Consider the following 16,704-nt stretch of genomic DNA (forward strand, 5'->3'; position numbering starts at 1 on the left):
AATTGGTCGATATGTAACACACTTTTTTTTTTTTTAAGACAGAGACCATTTATTTATTTTTTACTTTGACTGGAGTATAGTTGCTTTAAATATTGTGTTAGTTTCTGCTGTACAGCAAAGCGAATCAGTTACACATATACATATATCCCATCTCTTTTATACTTTCTTCCCGTGTATGTTACTGCAGAGCACTGAGCAGCGTTCCTTGTGCTATACAGTAGGTTCTCATTAGTTATCCTATTTAGTTATTACTAAATAGTTATGACTATTTTACACATAGTATCAATAGTGTATATATGTCAGTCCCAATCTCCCAGTCCATCCTACTTCCCCGGCCCCCTTGGTGTGCATAAGTTTGTTGTTTATGTCTGTGTCTCTATTTCTGCTTTGCAAATAAATTCATCTGTACCAGTTTTTCTATATTCCACATATAAGCGATACTATATGATACTCGTTTTTCTCTTTCTGACTTACTTTACTCTGTATGACAGTCTCTAGGTGCATTGACACCTCTGCAAATGGTACTTTTTTGCTCCTTTTTATGGCTGAGTAATATTTCATTGTATAAATATACCACATCTTCTTTACCCATTCCTCTGTTGATGGACATTTAGGTTGCTTCCACATTATCTTTATTGCAGACGAAGATCTTCATTAAAATTGAGTATAGCTAATGGATGTGAGAGTTGGACTGTGAAGACAGCTGAGCGCCAAAGAATTGATGCTTTTGAACTGCAGTGTTGGAGAAGACTCTTGAGAGTCCCTTGGACTGCAAAGAGATCCAACCAGTCCATTCTAGAGGAGACCAGTCCTGGGTGTTCTTTGGAAGGAATGATGCTAAAGCTGAAACTCCAGTACTTTGGCCACCTCATGTGAAGAGTTGACTCATTGGAAAAGACTCTGATGCTGGGAGGGATTGGGGGCAGGAGGAGAAGGGGACAACAGAGGATGAGATGGCTGGATGGAATCACCGACTTGATGTACGTGAATTTGAGTCAACTCTGGGAGTTGGTGATGGATATGGAGGCCTAGCGTGCTGCAATTCATGGGGTCTCAAAAAGTCGGACATGACTGAGTGACTGAACTGAACTGAATCTTTCATTCAACTAGGATTATCCATGTACCATTTCTATAAGACACCCCAGAAAGGCCAGTTTAAGGCTACTTCAAAATCTCCTACTCTAATCTTCAGGAGGAAGATAAACCATGGGGGAAAATACACATCTTTTCTTTCCTGCAGTGCTTCATTCATCTCTTATGACAGACACGTTTACCATGTTGACCTGTGATGATTTGTTGACAGATCTCTATTCCATACCAGACTCTGAATGCCTTGAGAGAAGCAATGGATGTATTTCAGTGTCCCATGCACTGAACTGTGGCCCTGGAACGTGGCAGGTGCCAAACAGCTATTCTGCCCTAGGACTGATGGGTGCTACTTTGCCACCCAGCTTCCTCAGGGCTGCCTTCATGTCCTTGTTCCTTAGGCTGTAGATAAAGGGGTTCAGCATGGGAATGATCACAGCATACATCAGAGCAGCTGCCTTATCCTTCTGGGAGGAAGTGGGAGATGCCGGCTGCAGGTACACAGCAAAGATGGTGCCATAGAATAGTGTCACCACGGTGAGGTGTGAGCCACAAGTGGAGAAGGCTTTCCATTTGCCCAGAGCAGAAGGGATCCTGAAGATCGTCCGAAAAATGCAAGTATAAGAGAAGACTTTCAACACTAGGGGGCTGATGCCCATCACAATGCCGAAAGCAAAGATCACCAGCTCATTGGTGTGTGTGTCTGAGCAGGAGAGCTTCAGCAGGGGCATGAGGTCACAGAAGAAGTGGGGGATTTCAGAGCCAGCGCAGAAGGTCAACTGAGCCATGAGGCTGGTGTGGACAATGGACTGGAGGTTGGTGATCAGCCATGACCCCACCACCAGCAGCCCACACACACGGGGACTCATGATGGCCAAGTAGCGCAGAGGGTGGACAATGGCCATGAACCGATCAATGGCCATCACAGCCAGGAGGAAGCTGTCCATGGTCCCAAACAGGTGGAAGGCATACATCTGGGCAAGGCAGCCTGCAAAGGGGATGGCTTTGCTCTGTGTCCAGAGGTTCACTAACATTTTGGGGACAGTGGTGGAAGAGAAGAAGATGTCGATGAGCGACAAGTTGGAGAGGAAGAAGTACATGGGCGTGTGGAGGTGTGAGTCTGTGATGATGGCCAGGATGATGAGCAGGTTTCCAAAGATGGTGACCAGGTACATGGGCAGGAAGAGCCCAAAGAGGAAGATCTGATGCTCTGGCTTTTCTGAGAGTCCCAGGAGGAGGAATTCTGAGACTGCTGTTTGGTTTTCTTGTTCCATGGATGGCCTGTGTCTACTGTGAGGGAGAAAAAGGCAGAGGGAAGCAACATAAAGCTGGGAATCAAACAATACTACAAACTACAGTCATCAAAACAATGTGGCACTGGCACAAAAACAGAAATATAGATCAGTGAAACAGAATAGAAAACCCAGAAATAAACCCATGCATCTATGGTCAATTAGTCTATGACAAAGGAGGCAAGGCTACACAAAGTTGGAAAGACAGTCTCTTCAACATGTGATGCTGGGAAAACTGGACAGCTACATGGAAAAAAAGGAAATTATTCTTTAACACCATACACAAAAATAAGCTCAAAGTGAATTAAAGACCTAAATGTGAGACCAGACACTATAAAACTCCTGGAGGAAATCATAAGCAGGGCATTCTCTGATATAAATCAAAGCAATATCTCTTTTGATCCATCTCCCAGAATAATGGAAATAAAAACAAAATAAATGGGACCTATCAGGGAATGTTTAACAAGAGGATTCCTACATGCTGTTTTTCATAAATCCTCTGTTCCTTATCAGTTTCTGTTGCCAGAAACCAGTGGAACGGCATGCCACTCCCAGGACTGCGGTCATAGGATGAGACAGGCTTGAATCTCCTTCAGTAAACATTCTCCTTACGACAAAACTGCTTAGTCTCGATCCTTTTTCTTGAGATATGGATTGTCTCCTGACCTTGTGACCATTATTAATCCCTTGTTCCCTTGGTAACGGTTGCTGTACGTTTGGTTTTCTGATCTTTATCATTGTCGAAACAAATTTCTTGTACAACAACCTATATATACTCACAGAAAGATCATTAAAGCACCTTTGCTCCATCAGAGCTTGGGTCTTCGTGTCTTTCTTTCTTTTTTTTCTCTCTCTCTTTCACTTTCTTATCGTCGACTCCTGACCGCCAGGTTCCGGTCCATTAAAGGGCCTCAACAAGTGGCGCCAGAACAGGGACTTGGCATACGTGGCATTTCGGACGGAGTGACTCCGGGCCTATTGAGGTCGGGACCTATTGAGGTCGGTAAGTACTAAGACACGGGTCAAACGGCCGGAAAGCCCCATCATTTCTCTGCTTTACTTCACCATTTGTCTAAAGCTCAGGGACTGTTGGTTTCACGCCAATGAATAGAGGCTTGCTTTCCAACACTGGTTAAATGTAATCCTTGGTTACCTGATAAAGGCAGTTTTGATTTAGAAACTTGGCACCAGGTCAAAGAAAATGTTGAACGAGCCGTCAGGAAGGGAAAAAATATTCCAATTGATTTCTGGCCCCTATGGGCTCTCATTAAAGCTGAAATTCTGCCATTTCAAGGTAAATTCTAGCCCTCCCAATATTCGACAACAGACAGAACACTTATTACATAAATATAAATTAAATGATAAAACTTTACAAAAGGTCCAATTAAAACAACATAAAATATTTCAAAATTTTCCTACTAATCCTATCCCGGCTACTCCAAATGCTCCTCCTCTGCCAACAGGCGCAACTCCAAAAGTCTCTACTTTGCTGGAACCTAATAATTCTGATAACGACTCTCCCGAGACACCTTTTGACACCAAAACCGGCAATACTTTTTTAGATAATAATGATAAGTCCTTAACACAGACTCATATTTGCAAAAAATCAGCAGTTACTCTCTCTCCTCCATGACAGAGGCTCTCTGAATTACTGGCTTTGCAATCACAAATCTCTGAAGCCAATGGTTTCTCTGCCTTTCAAGTCTTAAGAAATCCTGACTCTCAAGGGCACATAATACCTCAATATGAATGTATTAATTTTTTTTTTTTTTACATGCAACAGATGAAAAAGGCTATAACTATGTATGGCCCACATTTGCCTTTTACTAAAGAGCTTCTAAATATTGTGGCATCTTCTATTGGAAATTCTTCTCTATGATTGGCGAGTTTTAATAAAAGCTCTCCTTAAACCAGGAGAATATCTTCAATGGATAAGGTGGTTTCATGATATAGTCAGAGATCATGCTAACAAAAATGCTCGAGCTGGCACTCCCCAAAACCAAATTACTTTTGAAATGTTAACTGGCGCCAGACAATTTGATACAATAGAAGCTCAAATACAATGCCCTCCCTTGTTGCATGCAAATTAAAAACAGTGGCCCTTGAAGCTTGGGATCGAATTACTCTTCAAGGAGAGCCTACAGGTAGTTACACTAAAATATTACAAGGACCTAATGAAAATTATGCTGATTTTTTAGCTAGATTAGAAACTGCTATTTCCTGTACTGTAATCAGAGAAGAAACCAAAAAACAGCTAGAGAAATTACTTGCTTATGAGAATGCAAATCAGGAATGTCAAAAAGCTATTGCTCCGATTGGTGAGACTGGGACTATTACTGATTATTTGAAGGCTTGTTGCAATCTAGGATCAGAAACTCAAAAGACGCAAATGATAGCTGAGACAATGGCTGCTGCCTTTAGAAAGGGAATTGAAGCATGCTTTACATGTGGAGATAAAAACCATTTAAAAAGAGACTGCCCTAAGAAGGCTAATAAAAAACTTCCAAGAATCTGCCCTCGCTGCCATTGATAAACCAGCCCTAAATGATTTTTTCCCTTTACCCTCAAGCAGTCCCTCCTAGAATACCTACTGGACTTTTTGGACCTCTGCTCCCACAAACCTTCGGTCTTTTACTTGGCCAATCTAGTTTGACTACTAAAGGAATTACTGTTCACCCTGGGATAATTGATTCAGATTATAAAGGAGAGATTCAAATTATGATGTCATCTCAGATTCTACGGCAATTCAAAAAGGGGGACAAAATTGCGCAATTGCGTCTTCTGCCTTATGTTTCTATTAACTCCTCTAATAATGTACAGACAGGTGGATTCAGCACTACAGATCAAAAACAATCCTTATGGACATCATTGCTATCTGATTATGCCTGACCTAATATAAATATCAAAATTAATGGTAAAAGATTTTCTGGTCTCCTCGACACTGGATCTGATATTACTATTATTTCCAAACACTTATGGCCCAAATCCTGGCCTATACAGAAGGTCTCTTGCTAAATTGTGGGAGTTTCTCAAACTAAAGTACAAGACGTCTATCAAAGTGTTCAAATATACCCATGTGAGGGACCAGAAGGCCAACCTGTAACATTAAGACCTTATGTGATAAATGCGCCCCTTAATCCAATAGGAAGGGACTTACTTATGCAATGGCAAACTCAGATATACATTCCACGTTTTTCCTAGGGGCCATTGCTCATTTAACAAACAAAGCAATTATTAAAATAACTTGGAAGAATGACGAGCCTATTTGGACAGAGCAATGGCCCCTTATGAAAGAAAAATTACAAGCTGCTAAAGAACTTATAGACACACAATTAGAATTAAAACATATTGAGGAATCTTGCTTTCCTTGGAACTCTCCTAGTTTTGTTATATATATAAAAAAATCTAACAGATGGCATCTCTTAATAGACCTTAGAAAAGTTAATGCATCTATGAAACCTATGGGTGCATTAAAACCAGGGATCCCATCACCTACTACTATTCCTCAAAATTGGCACATTATTATTACTGATTTACAAGATTGCTTTTTTAATATACCTTTACACCCTTTAGACCGAGAGAGATTCACTTTCTTTCTCCCTTTTCCTAATCACATCAGACCTCGTAAAAGATTTCAATAGAATGTGTTACCTCAAGGTATGCTTAACAGTCCTACTATTTGTCAAAATTTTGTAGCCAAGGCTTTATATCCAATGTGACAACAATTCCCTCATGCATATATCATTAATAATCTACTGTAACTACAAAAAGGAGAAATGATATTTTTGACACTGAATGGCCATGATAGTCTTTAGACCCCAGAGACAACTGATTAAAATAAAATCTTTTTTGAAATTGCAAAACTGGTTCTTCTTACACATGCAGTTAGGAAAAGGTTAACTTGTTAAAATACTTTTTTGGAGCTCCAATTCTGCCTGGGAAACAAAAACAGGCCTAAGAAAAAACCTAAAGTTAACTGTTATCATGTCCTTGGGATACACAGCCCACTCTATCTGGGAGTACAGCCATAAACAAATTGGTGCAACTCAGAAAAAAAAAATATATCTATCAAAAAGATATTTTAAATTTGAAGCGGAAAATGATGTCTGTCTGTCTATCTAAAATTATCTATGTCTCAATGTATGTCTTTGTTTTTGGACAATATGAAGTTAATGAGCTCTATTTAGAGTCAAGTTCATGTGAACTGAAAAATATTCAATATTAAATATAATGTTTATTTAAATATAAATATAATTTAAATATAATTGTTAATCTAATTAAGACATGTCTTAAATCATCAACATTATATAATACTTTTATTGTGCCTAGATTTAAGGTAAACTAAATTTGTCAACAAAAAAGTAACTCGTTATATATATAAATATATAAATGAGGTGAAAACTTTTAGATAAACTCTATTAAAAATATAAAAAATGTCTATCTAAAATAATCTCTTAGGATTGGGGTAACTTAAATTTCTAGAATTGTACTAAACTAAATGATAAAAGTTTATTAAATAGCTAGGTCATTTCCAAATAAAATAAGATTTTAAAACATTAATTATGGAACACTAACTTCCTATTACAAAAAGTTTTTCTTACAGAAAAACTAAAGAGATTTTAGACTATTAATAAATATATAAATATAAATATATATTTATATAAAATATATAATATAATAAATATATTCACCAATCTACAAAATGCTAATACACAAGACACTTCATAGTTGCTAAAGAAAAAATAAGATGTATGCTTTTAATAAAAAGATATAAGAAATGGCAAATAAAATGATGAATACAAAAATATAAAAAAGGTTTATGACAAATGAAAGGGAATTTTATGGCAAATGGATATAACTCATTGCCCTGAACTTTCTTCCTCTTCCTTCTTACATGTCTCAATTGATACAAATTCTTCTTTTATATGGGCCACACCTCTCCGAGCTGAAGCTACGCGACATGTTATAATCCACCTGTTAGCTTACTTTGCAATAATGAGAACACCTAATTCTATAAAAACAGACAATGGTCCTGCCTATATTTCTAAGCAGTTTAAACAATTTTTACATTCATTCTTTATTAAACATTTTACAGACATTCCTTATAATCCACAAACACAAGACATAGTTAAACAAACACATTACACACTGAAACTACAAATAAAAAATTAAATAAGGGGGAATATACAGGAACACTTTTATCTTCCTTATCCAGAGCAGACTTTACTAGATTCCAATGCAATATATTCTTTAAGCCTATAATTATTGTTAATATAGCTTTATTTGTTTTAAATTTTTTAAACTTACCGCAAGGAGATATTTTTACAAAAGCAGAAAAGCATTTCGAGACACTGAAGGACACCTCTCTTCTTTTGCCCATGTGGTATCAAGATGGGTTAACTAATCAATGGAAATCTAGGGAACTAATCTTACAGGGAAAGGGGTATGCTTGCTTTTCTCCAGATGGATCCAACGAACTCACATGCTTCCTCTTTGGAAGATTTGACCTAAGGGGGCCCCCAACATTCAAACTAGAGATGAAACAACAAAAACCCCAAGATGAAGAAATTCCAATACAAGCCATGGCGGCTTTAAAAATTTACAAAAAACGCCGCACTCGACGTCATCGACCTTATCATCTTCCAACTTGGGGACAGATAAAAACCCTTACTAACTGAGCTGGAAATCTGGTTTCTCAACAGGGAATGCCTCGGAATCCTGAAAATATTTTTGTCGCTATGCTTGCTTTGCTTGCTTTTGCTTCCCCCGCGCAGGCTGACTTGATTGATCACACTTATTGGGGTTATATACCTAACCTCCCTTTTTATTGTAGGTTATAGAATGGACAGATTTAGGACCAATTGCATCCACTAATGAGTCAACACATATGCTCCCTCCTTGGAGCTTGGAGGGGCCCTCTCATCCTGAGGAAGAAGGAAGACTAACATTTCTCTAGGCTATGAAATCCTTCCTTTATGCATGGGCCCAACAAAATTATGTATTAATGTTAGTCGACAAACATGGGCTTTCATCCTGCCTCCAAAAAGGAACTTCCACACATTGCCTGGACTGTTTACTGCCCTGTCCTTTTATAAAGACCATGTCAATACTACATGTCAATACATACAAAAGTTAGAATGTAAGGGGTTTACTTATAAAGACTTTAGATATACTCCTGTTTATTGAGATAAATGTCAAGCTAAATCAGGGAAATTAATGTTTATGGCCAATTACACAATTGTTAATTGGGGACCCCATAGTATGTGTGTATCTAACTGCTCAGATGATATTAACAGCACCATATGTGACTATGCTACTTAAGTAGCATAGAAGGTTACTAACACTACAATGGAGCATTATCATGACAAAGGACTTCTTGGGTGGCTTGACGGTGGAATGGCCGCCCCCCATCCTCGAATCATCCTTGATAAACAGATTGGGCCTGAACAATGGGACGTGTGGAAACTTGCTGTGAGCACCAAAGAACTTGGAACTTGGTCTGGACATTTCACAGGGACCAATCGTAGTCATAGAAACTATTTCTTATGTTATAATCAATCATATTTCATACAAGCTTGTGTTCCCCTTCCTTTTGTTCTAGCTATAGGAAGTTTACAATTCAATAAGACTTTATGTTCTGTAACTTGTATAAATTGAAAATTATATACTTGCCTGAACTCTTCTGTTTCCTTAAGAAATGAATCCCTTTTGATTCTTCCATCTTGATGTAGTCTGTGGTTACCAATAAATCTCCAGCGGCCCTGGGAAGAAGGTCCCATGGCTGGACTTGCTTCCTGGTTACTTACTAAATTGCTCCAGCGATCTAAACGATTCATTGGATGGCTGATTGTTGGCATTTTAGGATTAATAGCTGTTTGCACCACTGCTGCCGTCACTGGCGTTGCTTTACAAACCTCAATTCAAACACATAATTTTATCCAAAATTGGACTAAAGATGCTCATACTATGTGGGCCACTCAGGCTCAGATAGATGAGGATACTCAACATGAAATACAGGAACTAAAAACAGCCATCAAATGGGTTGGAGATCAATTAATAGACGTACAAAAACAGGTGATGCTAAAATGGCATTGGAATTCTACTCAGTTTTAATGTTACTCCTGTTCAATTCAATAATAGCGCCTACAACTGGGAACAAATCAAATTTCATTTACGAAACATACATGATAATGCTTCTCTGAATGTACAATTATTACAAAAAGAAATCTTTGAAACCTTTTCTAAAAATCTGCCCTCTTCCACTAATTTGAAAACTTTAGCTGAACAACTAGCTGATCAATTATCTGGGCTAGACCCACACAGATGCATTAGTCACAGCATCAGGTCTGGAACTGTAATTTTGGTGATTGTCTTGATAATTATATCTGTCATTTACCATTGCCTTCATGCAAAAATTGTTAAAACTAAACAAACTCAAATGGTCAGAACCCTTTTTACAAATATTATAAATAAATAAGGGGGAATTATCAGGGAATGTTTAACAGGAGGATTTCTACATGCTGTTTCTCATAAACCCTCTGTTGCTTATTAGTTTCTGTTGCCAGAAACCAGTGGTATGGCATGCCGCTCTCAGGACTGAGGTCATAGGATAAGAAAGGCTTGAATCCCCTTCAGTAAATATTCTCCTTATGACAAAATTTCTTAGTCTCGATCCTCTTTCTTGAGATATGGATTGTCTCCTGACCTTGTGACCATTATTAATCCCTTGTTCCCTTGGCAATGGTTGCTGTACATTTGGTTTTCTGATCTTTATCATTGTCGAAAGACATTTCTTGTACAACAGCCTATATATACTCACAGAAAGATCATTAAAGCACCTTTGCTCCATCAGAGCTTGGGTCCCCGTGTCTTTCTTTCTCTCTCTCTCTCTCTTTCTCTCTTTCACTTTCTTATCGTCGACTCCAGACCGTCAGGTTCTGGTCCATTAAAGGACCTCAACAGGGACCTACTTAAACTCAAAGGCTTTTGCACAGCAAAGGAAACAATATGCAAAAAAGAAAAGACAATCCACAGATTGGGAGAGGATATTTGCAAATGATGTGATTTGATGTGTGCCAAGGGATTATTTGCCAAATTACAAACAGTTCATGACGCTTAACAGCATCAAAACAAACAACCCATTCAAAAGATGGGAAGAACACCCAAACAAACATTTCTCCAAAGAAGACATACAGATGGCCAAGAGGCACATGAAAAGATGCTCAACGTTAATTATTAGAGAAATGCAAATCAAAACTACAATGAGGCATCTATCACCTCACACCAGCCAGAATGGCTAGCATCAAAAAAGTCCACAAGCAGTAAGGGCGAGAGAGGGTGTGGAGAGAAACGAGCCCTCCTCCACTGTTGGTGGGAATGTAAATTGGCACAGCCACTATGGAGAACAGTATGTGTACATGTGTTCTAAGTCGCTTCTGTGTTGTCTGACTCTTTGTGACCATAAGGACTGTAATTTGCCAGGCTTCTTTGTCCATGGGATTCTCAAGGCAAGAATACCGGAGTGGGTTGCCATGCCCTTCTCCAGGGGATCTTCCTGATCCATAGGTTGAACCCCTGACTCTTACATCTCTTGAATTGGCAGGTGGGTTCTTTACCACTAGTGCCATCTGGGAAGCCTGGAAAACAGTACGGAGGTTCCTTAAAAAACTAAAAATAGAGCTACCATATGACGCTGAAACCCCACTGCTGGGCATATATCTAGAGAAAAACATGGTTCAAAAGGATACTTGCACCCTAATGTTCATTGCAGCACTGTTTACAACAGCCAAGACATGGAAGCAACCTAGATGTCCATCAACAAAGGAATGAGTAAAGAAGATGTGGTGCATGTGTAAGTACAATGGAATATTACTCAGCCATTAAAAAGAATGATGTAATGCCATTTGTAGCAACATGGATTGTCACCCTGAGTGAAGTAAGTCAGACAGAGAAGAACTATTGGATGACATTCCTTATATGTGGAATATAAAAAGAAATAATATAAATGAACTTAGAAAATAGAAAGAGATTTACAGACTTAGAGACTGAACTTACGGTTGCCTGGGGTAGGGGAAGGATGGAGGGAATGGAAAAGAGCTTAGGATGGACATGTACACACTGCTAAGTTTAAAATGGATAAAGAACAAGGACCTAATATATAGCACATAGAACTCTGTTCAGTGTATGTGGCAGCCTGGATGGGAGGGAGTTTAGAGGAGAATGATACATGTATATGTATGGCTGAGTCCCTTCCCTGTTTACCTGAAACTATCATAATGTTGTTTGTTAATTGGATATGCTGCTGCTACTGCTAAGTCGCTTCAGTCATGTCCGACTCTGTGCGACCCCATAGACGGCAGCCCACCAGGCTCCGTTGTCCCTGGGATTCTCCAGGCAAGAACACTGGAGAGGGTTGCCATTTCCTTCTCCAATGCATGAAAGTGAAAAGTGAAAGTGAAGTCGCTCAGTCGTGTCCGACTCCCAGCGACCCCATGGACTTCAGCCCACCAGGCTCCCCCATCCATGGGATTTGCCAGGCAAGAGTACTGGAGTGGGGTGCCATCGCCTTCTCCGTAATTGGATATACCCCAATACAAAATAAAAGGTAAAAAAACAAACAAATCTGGGAGTCAGAAATGGAGCTCCATCTTAGCTCCCTGCAGATCTGTACATTCTGGGAAAATCCATGGACTCCTTGTAGCTCCCCTTTGTTGATCTTTGTTTCCTTAAAGAAAACCATCCATGTGTGAGACAGTCTCAAAGGTCTAACTGAGTTGTTGCGAGACAGCTGGATATTGTTCATAAACCACTATGTCTCTTCAGTGAAGGAAAGCTTCATAGAAAACAAAATCGAGAGAGATTAAACCCATACCTGATCATCTTTGCTTTCTTCGTTTCCCCTTAACTTTCTCTCTTTCCTCCCTTGCTTCATTTCACCCTCCACCAACAAGATGCAGTTTTAACATCAATTTTGGTTTAATAACTAGGGATATATGGAGGGATAACACTCTTCCTCTGCTTCCGGTGATCCTCGAAGTTCCTTAGGGGCACTCTATGATCTGATACCAGGTGATCACTTGATAGACTGCCTCTTATTTATTGTGTGGAGAAGACAATGGCACCCCACTCCAGTACTCTTGCCTGGAGAATCCCATGGACAGAGGCACTTGGTAGGCTGCAGTCCATGGGGTCGCTAAGAGTCGGACACGACTGAGTGACTTCACTTTCACTTATCACTTTCATGCATGAAGAAGGAAATGGCAACCCACTCCAGTGTTCTTGCCTAGAGAATCCCAGGGACAGGGGAGCCTGGTGGGCTGCTGTCTATGGGGTCGCACAGAGTCGGACACGACTGAAGCGACTTAGCAGCAGCAGCAGCATTTATTTTGGTGGGGATCAGTGCTGAAAGCTCCTCTAACAGTGTGGGATCATAAACGTGCACAAACATACTTTCCACACTGTAACTTAAGTATGGCTTAAGGCTTTTCGATGGAGACCGAGGTCTTTTCTCTGAGTATGAATAAATTGATGGTGGGTCTTTATCAAGCACCTTGCCTCAGCAATATACATAGACTGAAATCTATCCTCTGTGTGTGTGTGTGTGTGTGTGTGTGTTTCCACGAATGTGGAACAAAGAAGGAGCTTTGCAAAACAGTTCAGTGCAGAATCTTTTCCGAAGTTTTACAATTTTACATCTAAATAATCTTCAAGTACCTTGGTCACATCAAATTTGACAGTAGTTTTTAATGATTCTTTTTTTTTTTTATTAAGTCTTTACAAAGCATTCAATCTGGATTTTGTGAAGACACAATTTCCTATCTCTTCCCTTCTCCTTACTTCCCTTCCTCCCTCCTTCCTTCCTTCCTCCTTTCTCATATAGTTTGTTAAATGACACCATATTAGTTAAATAATATAATTGCAGCAGCAACTACAATCAGCACAATCAGGTTGGGGATTACTTAAATTGATTCAACTCAGCTGCAGCTTCCCTGATGGCTCAGATGATAAAGAATCTGCCCGCAATGCGGGAGACCTGGGTTCGATCCTTGGGTCAGGAAGAGCCCCTGGAGAATGGCATGGCACCCCACTCCAGTGGTCTTGCCTGGAGAATTCCATGGACTCAGGAGCCTGGTGGGCTACAGTCCATGGGTTATCGAAGAGCTGGACACGACTGAGCGACTAACACTTAAACTTCACTTCAATTCAGCTGAGGAGGAAGGCTAGTGAGTAACCGTCTGGTCTCAAGCATTTGGTACAGCAGTCAGTGTATTTTTAGGGAAAATGGGAACTTTGGATGAAGCCAGAAAGCTAGTTAAGTGGAATTTTTAAAGGGAGCTTTCATGGTAACAAAAGACTCTCTGGAGCTTTAATGCTAATGGCATTTTGGAAGTATATTTGCTCTCAGCAGCCACTTTGCAGGACAAGAAATTTTCTTATGTTGTAGACAAACTGTCACTTTCCACTGAAATATTTTTGCACCCTCAGTAAAATACACACTGTTGTATTGTGTCAAACATCTATTCAAAAAGTGTATTCAAAATAAAAACTCCCAGACCCAGCCCAGACTATTCAGAGATAAACAGTTTCCATAACAACAAGCTGTGAACAAGTGTCTAGTTGGCAGAAAGCAGGATGTGCTACATGCTTATTTCTGTAGTTAATATAATGACAAGAAAAGTGAGTTTGTAAAATAACACTGGGTTTCCCAAGCAGCGAAATGGTAAAGAAGTTTCCAGAAGAGACTTAAACACTTTTCAAGGATTTTTAGAGTTGGGTTTGAGGTTTTTGTAGGGTGATGCTCAGGTTTCTCTGGACTGCTTATTACTATGAGCCTCTTCCTGACCACACATTTACAACTGTCTTTGTTGACATGAAGTCTTTGACTTCTCTACGGCAGTGGTTCTCAGCCTTAAGTATACATCCGTGTCACCTAGCAGGCTGGTTAAAACTCAGGTAGCTGTGCCCTGGGAGTGTCTGGGATGCAGCTTGAGAATCAACAGTTCTAGGAAGTTCTCAGGCTTCCCTGGTGGCTCAGATGGTAAAGAATCTGCCTGCAATTCAGGAGATGCAGTTTCAATCCTTAGGTTGGGAAACCCCCCTGGAGAAGAGAATGGCTATCCACTGCAGTATTCTTGCTTGGAGAATTCCACGGACAGAGGAGCCCAGTGGGCTACAGTCCATGGGGTCGAAAAGAGTCGGACATGACTGAGCAACTAACATACACATGAAGTTCTCAGGGGACACAGCTGCTGCTGGCCCAGGACTGCGCTTGAGAACCTCAGTTTTGGAGAAAGGTGTCTTACAGAGTCCTGCATCTACAGACCCCAAATGCTTTCCCCCACATGACTCTGTACCTTTCTCCCAGTCAGAGAGTATAGAATTGGTCTTGGTTCCTCTTTTTCTTATTTTCTCTCTTTCTCCATCCAAGGAAGGGATGAAAGAAATTCCTCTTCCCAATCCCATCCATCTCACTCCCCTTCTCCATCCTTCACTGACTTACCAGGATGGTATCACCAAGACTATGGTCTTGGCAGACTCCTTCTCCACGGGCCCCCAGCAGATCCTGAGGTCATTGCTAAGCCACCAGGAAGGGCGTGAGGGGACCACTCAGCTCTGATGGCTGGGGCAAGTCTGATATCTACGGTCAGGGAGCATGGGAATCATGTGTTCCCACCCCTGCTGGGGTATGTGAACAGGGAACCAGGGACACAGCAGGGTATTTACAGTTTGGGGGCTCTTGGGCATTTCAGTCCCAGGGCTCCTTGTTAAGGAAGATTGTAATAATTTTGTTTGTTTCCTTGAACCCTGTGACCTGTTCTCTGGGATTGTGTACTCTGGGATGATGGAGGGGGTAACCCGGTGGAGATGTCACTAGGGATTCACTCTCACTAGGAAACCCCGACTAGTGTATCTTCCCTGCTCAGACTGAGCCTCAAGGCAGTTCCTAGGCAGGGAACTATTGGCTATTTTCAATAGTGCTACTATGAACGTTGAGGTGTAGATGCAGTTTTTTTTTTTTGGTCATTCATTCATTTTGGATAAAATTTCTTTTTCTTTAAAACATTTTTATTGTAACTATCCTTCAATTAAAAATAAATTAAAATGATTTTTATTGGTGGATAGTTGATTTACAATGTTTTAGTTTCAGGTGTACAGTAAAGTGAATCAGTTACACACACATATATAAATCTCCACTCTTTTTAGATTATTTTCTCATATACACCATTACAGAGTACTGAATAGAGTTCTCTGTGCCATACAGTAGGTCCTTATTGGTTATCTATTTTATATATGCTATGCTAAGTCACTTCAGTCGTGTCCGACTCTGTGTGACCCCATAGACAGCAGTCCACCAGGCTCCCCTGTCCCTGGGATTCTCCAGCAAGAACACTGGAGTGGGTTGCCATTTCCTTCTCCAATACATAAAAGTGAAAAGTGAAAGTAGAGTCGCTCAGTCGTGTCCGACTCTCAGCGACCCCATGGACTGCAGCCTACCAGGCTCCTCCGTCCATGGGATTTTCCAGGCAAGAGTACTGGAGTGATATATAGTGGTGTTTCAATCCCAAGCCCAGTCTCCCAATTTATCCTTCCCTCTATCCCCTGGTAACCATTTGTTTTCTACATCTGTAACTTTATTTCCACTTGGCATTTAAGTTTATTTGTACCTCCCCTTTTTTTTTAGATTCCACATATAAGTGATATCATATAATATTTGTCTTTCGTGTCTGATTTACTTCCCTTCATAATGGCTGTGCCAGTTTACATTCCCACCAAGAGTGTAGGAGGGTTCCTTTTTAGAACCACCCTCTCCAGCATGTATTATTTGTAGACTTTTTGATTATGGCCTTTCTGACCTGTGTGAAGTGATACCTCACAGTAGTTTTGATTTGACTTCACCATAATTTATGTAATACAATCTGCTATTGATGGATGTTTCCAGTCTTTGCTAAAAATGGTTACTTTGTACACATATCAGTTCACAACTGTGAGTGTGCCTGAGCATGAACTCCAAAAGTGGGGTTGATGGGCCAAAGGTTGCCTTCTGATAAATATTACCAAGTTTTTCTCCACAGGATTTGTATTAATTTACAGTCCCCTTAGAGATATGTGAATGCCTGTCTTCTCACACATTGTTCACCAACAGTGTGTGTTTGTCATCTCTTGGGTATTGTTCCTGTCACTCTGATATGTAAAAAAACTAGTATGCTAGTATGATTAAAAATAATTAACAGACTTTATTATTTTATTTACAGTTTTAGATTTACAGAATAATTAAGCAGATAGTACAGCAAGTTCATATACTCACCCCTGCTTACAGTTTCCCTTA

At 40.1% G+C, this 16,704-nt stretch overlaps 1 protein-coding gene across 1 annotated transcript; it reads right to left on the bottom strand.

Annotated features, from left to right (window-relative positions):
• Positions 1 to 1,409: 1,409 nt before the first annotated feature.
• Positions 1,410 to 2,793, bottom strand: LOC129641956 (olfactory receptor 1I1-like). Its single transcript, XM_055566529.1, has one exon. It carries the CDS (start codon positions 2,358 to 2,360, stop codon positions 1,410 to 1,412), a length of 951 nt encoding a protein of 316 aa, XP_055422504.1. The 5' UTR covers positions 2,361 to 2,793.
• Positions 2,794 to 16,704: the final 13,911 nt, after the last annotated feature.

Source organism: Bubalus kerabau, chromosome 1 (genome assembly GCF_029407905.1).
Source record: "Bubalus kerabau isolate K-KA32 ecotype Philippines breed swamp buffalo chromosome 1, PCC_UOA_SB_1v2, whole genome shotgun sequence".
Taxonomy (NCBI): Eukaryota; Metazoa; Chordata; class Mammalia; order Artiodactyla; family Bovidae; genus Bubalus; species Bubalus kerabau.